The sequence below is a fragment of the Poecilia formosa genome, unplaced genomic scaffold (genome assembly GCF_000485575.1).
Source record: "Poecilia formosa unplaced genomic scaffold, Poecilia_formosa-5.1.2 Scaffold22, whole genome shotgun sequence".
Classification (NCBI taxonomy): domain Eukaryota; kingdom Metazoa; phylum Chordata; class Actinopteri; order Cyprinodontiformes; family Poeciliidae; genus Poecilia; species Poecilia formosa.
The window spans coordinates 2,256,661-2,262,677 of record NW_006799961.1 but is presented as its reverse complement, the minus strand read 5'-3'; the positions used below and the strand labels follow the sequence as shown (position 1 = coordinate 2,262,677).

General features: G+C 40.6%; 1 protein-coding gene across 1 annotated transcript in view; it reads right to left on the bottom strand.

Moving 5' to 3' along the window:
- ankrd33ba (ankyrin repeat domain 33ba) overlaps positions 1-5,549 on the bottom strand; it is a 15,888-nt gene extending 10,339 nt beyond the window's left edge. Inside the window, exons 1-2 of the mRNA XM_007547914.2 lie at positions 5,282-5,549; positions 4,610-5,100 (exon numbers count right to left, since the gene is read on the bottom strand). Coding sequence (XP_007547976.1) covers positions 4,610-5,056 — 447 coding nt within the window. The 5' untranslated portion in view covers positions 5,057-5,100; positions 5,282-5,549. The remainder of the gene's footprint in view (positions 1-4,609; positions 5,101-5,281) is intronic.
- Between the last annotated feature and the right edge of the window lie 468 nt (positions 5,550-6,017).

Here is a 6,017-nt window from a genome sequence, read left to right as displayed (position 1 = left end):
TATATATATATATATATATGATCTTCTTTAAATTAACAACATGCATGCATTACAATGTGTGAAACTATGGGTTGAACAAATTATCGTCCCATACACACACAAAGTCGTAAACACACTCACTAAGTAATCTGGGGAATATCCAGAGCTTAGAATAGAAAGGCTTAGTTCCATCAGTCAGAATGACACGGAGAGAGGGGGAAGGGAGGAGGGATAGGAACTTTGCATCCACATTTCATGTTGGGATTGTTAAACTACTTGCAAAAAGAGTGAACCAACACTGGAGTTGTCAAATACTAGTTTAGCCCAATATATTTGTTAAAAGTCCACACATACGGGTGTTATACGTGTTGTAAGCACTGCTCCATTTCAACTGGGGCTGAAAGCGGTTTGAATGGGAATTTTGGGTTCTGTTTGTGAATTCAGACCGGCGTTAAATTTGCAGTTGTCGGATTGTAAAGGCTGACTAATGCACGGCGCCAATCAGGTTTTATTTGCTCATATCGGTAATTTGCCCACCGGTCTTGTAATGACACTCACAGGAAAACTTAGCAAATTGTAAGAAACAAGGGTCGGTTTTAACAGCACTGTCGGATGCATGAAAATAAAGGCAAAGGCAAAACGTGCTTGAAAGTCCTGCTGGTTGTGCTGAACCTCCACTCCGGAGGAAACCAACCGCTTGCCTTGTAGGCTTCTTCCTCTGCCACAAACCATTCTAACTTCCTCCTTATTTTCTAAATCAATCACATTTGTTTTGTACGCGTTCAAATTAAGCATCGGTGAGAGCTACGGACGACTAACATCGCTGCAGCCTGCATTGTCCAGTGACTAGAATGTGACATTTGTTTCAGGAACCGCTCTGCAGGGAAACAAAAACACTCCACGTTGTCCTCAATCACATACATCAGTAGCACCACTGACACAAATGCACCAGGCCACATTTCTGTCAATACCACCCCGTTAAATGTTTTGCTTTCCGCAGCTGAGCTCTGAGCTTTTACATGGCCATATCAAATCTGATGTGTATGACTGTCGCTTTGATTTTTCCACTTGTCTGTATTTGCTCGGAGCATTGTGCTCGCTACCATCTGCAGTGCCAGATTTCTGTTTCTATTTGCCCATGCCTCATTTGTCTCTCTTCCACTTTGCCAGTTGGTTGATTTCTGTGTTGGTCAGCTGATTTTCAGGTTTGCAGCACAAGCTGTGGTTTGGTTTGTCGCCTGTGGTCTCACAGCTCAAGCCTGCTGTGTCAGTTTTAGTATCAGTCAGCATGAGTCACCTAATATCAAAGTATTTAAAAAAAAAATAATTAAAAAAATGGTTGTGTTCTGATGGACGTCTCTGTGTGTGGGTAGCGGGGTGGGGAAAACAACATAGAAGCTGCTAAAAAGCTTGTGGCTTAATTTAAGCTGATAGCTTTCTGTGTTTGTGTGTCTCCTGTGTTTTGATTAGAACATGACAACCTAACAAACTGAAGGAGACAGTGTCTTAAACAGAAGCATATGTGCCTGTGGGTGTTTACCATTCCGCTTCTCCCAGATTATCTGTATCCATTTATTAAGTTTTAACATATGCAAATATTGGTGGAAAGCAAAATGCCGCACACTGAGTTGAATCACGGTGCCGGTTTGCCATAGTTAGGGCGAAGAATTAAAATCTGCTCTGAAGTTTCATCAAAAAGATGCCCAAAAAAATAGTCCTCGGTGCCTCCTCTGCATGTCAAGTTTCCATCACAACCGTAAAAGTCGAACTTAACACAGGCAGCATTTGTTTTATTTATCGCAATGTCACTATTTATCCTTCTGTCCCAGAAGGCGTTGACTTGTGTAACTAATACTGCACACCAATCTGGACCTGGGCAGAAACTCAGTAATAAATCCTAACAAATAACGACTTTATAAAAGAATCCGCTGAAACTCTGGCAACTTCACAAAGTGTGAGCGTTGCATTTCTGGAGTGAGAAGTTTTGGTTGGAGCGAGCCAATTAGTGCTTTATCTTTTCATTGTTGTTGCTCCTTCTTAGTGTTTATTTATTTATTTATTTATTTATTTATTTATTTATTTATTCATTCGCCCACTGGGTCCGGTTAAAGCAATGCAGGATTTGCTTTTTTTCACACACATATTTTGCTGGTTTGTCAGCATGTACAGTACAGAGAAAATGCATGAAAAGCCATGGAAGCAATAGATTGTCACTTGTGCTTTTTAAGACACTTAAAACTTAGTTCAGATATAAAATCCAACAGAATGGCACCATATGGATAAATCTGTAAAAACAAAATAATAATAATAATAATAATAATAATAATAATAATAATAATAATAATAATAATAATAAGCAGAAGCATCTTTCTGGTCCTGTTATTGAGCAACTTCTACCACTAACACCATTAAACAGATACAATTGAAACCAGTAAGAATAGAAGCACATATTTTGTAGTTGCTGTTAAACCTAAAGGGATCACACAACCATGGAAAAAGAATGCTGACAGGTGCAAATGCATGCATTTGTATTGCAAGCAGATAGCTTTGAGCCACAGAATATAGTGCTTAAAATAGAGCTATGACAAATAGTTATTTAAGCATAGAAACTAAACATTGATAGTTACATCAGCTGGTACATGAGTCATTATTATTGTACAAACTAATGCATTCAATTGCGATTCAAATTGTTTTTTGTTTCAGATACCATGCTGTTTAATTATGTGCATGCAGCCATATATAATGTTTGATATATATATATATATATATATATATATATATATACTACCTAATACAGTGTGCTGCAACAGAGACATCCATCCATCACTGTAGGATTTATGGCATTACAATGCATGACTGGTTAAATTGCTCTTTAGCAATCTAATAGTACCGTACTGTGGATATGTAACGTGCTTACCCAAAAACTATTACATATTATCTGAATCAAAAAAAAATATTCAAAAATACAATGTCATGTCCAATGCGTACGTTATGTGCAAGTGACAACCCAAAGCTCATAAAGGATGCGAAGTTAGACTGAAAATGGGAAGCGATGCAAGTTTGTCTCCTTTCCCTAAAATGAGCTGTCATGCATGAGTGCATGCACTGTCACGAAAAGATTTGTGAAATGTTTCAGACTGTGAACGGGGGAGGGGGTTGGAGGGATTGTTCAGATCTGAATTATCCCAAAAAAAAAAAAAAAACATAAAAACTAGGACTTTTTCTTTCAAAGCTTGAAGGAGGAAGTACTTGTTGAGTCAACACCCTTTTTGAGCAATAAAGTGAGCCACGGCTTGACATAGTGTCTTTCCTAATGGTTCAGTGACCTCAAGTGAAAGCACTGTTAAAGCACAAATCCAAAACATTATGTGTTATAATGGTGTAGCAAGTATCTGTTATTCTGATGCTTTTTAGATGGTCTTAGGAAAAGTACAGAAGAATACGCACCGATTAATTTGATCTGTAATTTGCACGTGCATATACCAAGCCCGAACAGGTAGGACGGTGAAGCAAAGGCAGGAACTCTGAAAATATTTGGCAGGAGATGGCTTAACATGTAAACTCGGCAAGCTTGGGCCTCCTTGGGTAACGCTGAAAGATTTGTTGCAGGTGAAAGGGGGAGATGGAGGGTGTGATGATTCGACATGCACTTGTGCTGGAATGAGGTATCGTGACTTCGTAAAGTACTCGCAGCTTAGGGATGATTTTTCTCTCAAAATCTTAGATGGTAGAGTGCTTATTGCACAAAATATTACACAGTCTTTTCATATTGAGCGACATACGTCTCAACGCATGTTTGCCGCTTGATTTAGCTGGGCTTTCTGATTCAGCAGAGGCTGATTTTGGCCACTTCACAAATATGTTCCTGATTTGCCAACTGTGGCTGCAAAAGTGTTACCTTAATAAGACTGAGTGGCATTCCTGTTTGTGACTATCAATATTTCTGTGGCTCAAAATATTTCAGAAATCAATATAGTTCTGTGTGGCATGCAAGCAGAATGTGGAAAATATGTGATCATTTCTTTTAGCCATCTAGCCAGCAACAAGTGTGGGAGGAGGGAGGAGCAGAGGGGAAAGATCCCTGATGCACAGAGGCCTAGTTATAAGTCAGTGGTCACCCAGATATTTTACCCTGTATCTCATTAAAATGCCTTTAAACCGCAGCATCAGTATGATGGAACATTTTCAGGGTTTTGAAACGCGTTTTTATAACTCCGGTATATATCTCAATAACCAGCCCATGCCTTGTCCTTCTCACATCCTTAGACAACGAATGTCAAGGTTGCACATGACATTCGTTGGATGTAATAAAATTGTCTGACCGGATACTTAGCAAAAGCCTGGAAACAAGTAAGTAACCCAGAGCAGAAAGCTTGGGCTTAATTATCTCAACATCTTCTGAACCTGATGCTCCTTAACTACACATGCTGCACTGTACGGCCAAGGTGGAACCAAGGAAGAAACTATATACCCTTGAAAGATAAACTCTCCCACTGAATGCAAAAACTTCAACAAGGATATCAATTTGTTTTTCTAATAATAAAAAAAAAAAAAACTTGTACAGCAACCAAAGATACTTGTGTGCACCGGTTCTGAGGAGTGCAAGAGGCCTGCATGATGTGTTTCATACCCGGTTATTCCTGTCGGTCTCCTTGACCTCCTCTTCCTTCACACCGTGTCGTATCATTATCCGGACAATCGCCGCGTTGTTAGTGCAGCACGCCTTGAAAAAGGACAGCGGCTCCGGGCTCTCCGGAGACGGGGAGCGCTCCGAGTCCGCGAACACATCATCCGGAGGATAGAAAGAGTCGTCCGACGCGATGCTCCGACAGTCCTCCAAGTCCTCAAAGTCAACCTCCTCGAACTCATCGCTGTCCTCCTCGCTCCCCTCTTCGTCGTCGCCGTCCTCTTCGCAGGACCCCTGGTAGTCCTCCTCGGAGTTGGACTGGGGCTCCTCGGTTATCGTCGGGTGGACATGGCCGATGTTCCCCCCAACTTTTTTCTGCTGCTGCAGCAGTTGTTTGACGCGCAGCGACGAGGCGCTTCCTCCATCCCTGTCGTCCGTGATCAGCACCATCTAACCCCCGAGCCCAGGGCACTGTCCGCGGGGTGGAGTGCAGCCTGGCTCACGGTACGCGGGCATAACAAACAAACAAACAAAAAAAGTCACTTATATCGCACACGACAGCTTAAATGCACACAATTTTTAAATCTTTGCTTTTAAATAGACTGCACTTCTTGAAAAATGAAAAAAAAAAAGTTGCGCTTTGATTCAATCCAACCGTTAATCATTTTTTCGCAGATGAAATGATGTTCCAAAGGCACAGATGATCAGTAAAATGTCCCTCGAAGTTCGATTTCCCGTTTCTCCTTCCGAAAGCGAAAGCACGCTTTTTCAAACTTATATATTTCGAGAGCACACAGAAGACTAGTTGGGGTCTGGGTATTTTTCCTTTCTTTTTTTCAAAGTAAACAGCGTTTTCAGCAGAAAGTAAAAGTACTGCACCGAAGACTTGTCCCATGCAGGGCGGAGAGAGCCGCCAGCCTGTTAACCCATAGTCACCTAATCCGATTAGACGCAACTGGGACCTCTCTCTCTCTCTCTCTGTGTGTGTGTGTGTGTGTGTGCGTGTGTGTGTGTATGTATGTGGGGTATGTCTTCTAGTAAGAGATAATTCGGCTGGACCCAACCAACACTGTTGTCAAATATGGGTATTTTTAGAGTTTTCCAGTCTGAAGATTTACATCTTTGTTTGTTTTTATTTGCCAGTTCCTTTATTTTTTTGTTTTTGGTATAACTTCACACATGTATAAGTAGCCTACCAGGTTTCCTCTGAAAGGATGCTGAATGATATATGGTCTAGAATTTTTAGGTGACTTTCTTGCCCCCCCAATATTTCGATTTAAATCTAACTTTGAAAAAAAAAAAAAAACGTTGTCATGCACTATTAAAATTGTTGTGTTAAGCAAATGCAGTTTTTTTTTATTTTTTAGTTTTTTCCTAAAACAGAAACAAATCTGCACTGATTTCACACAAC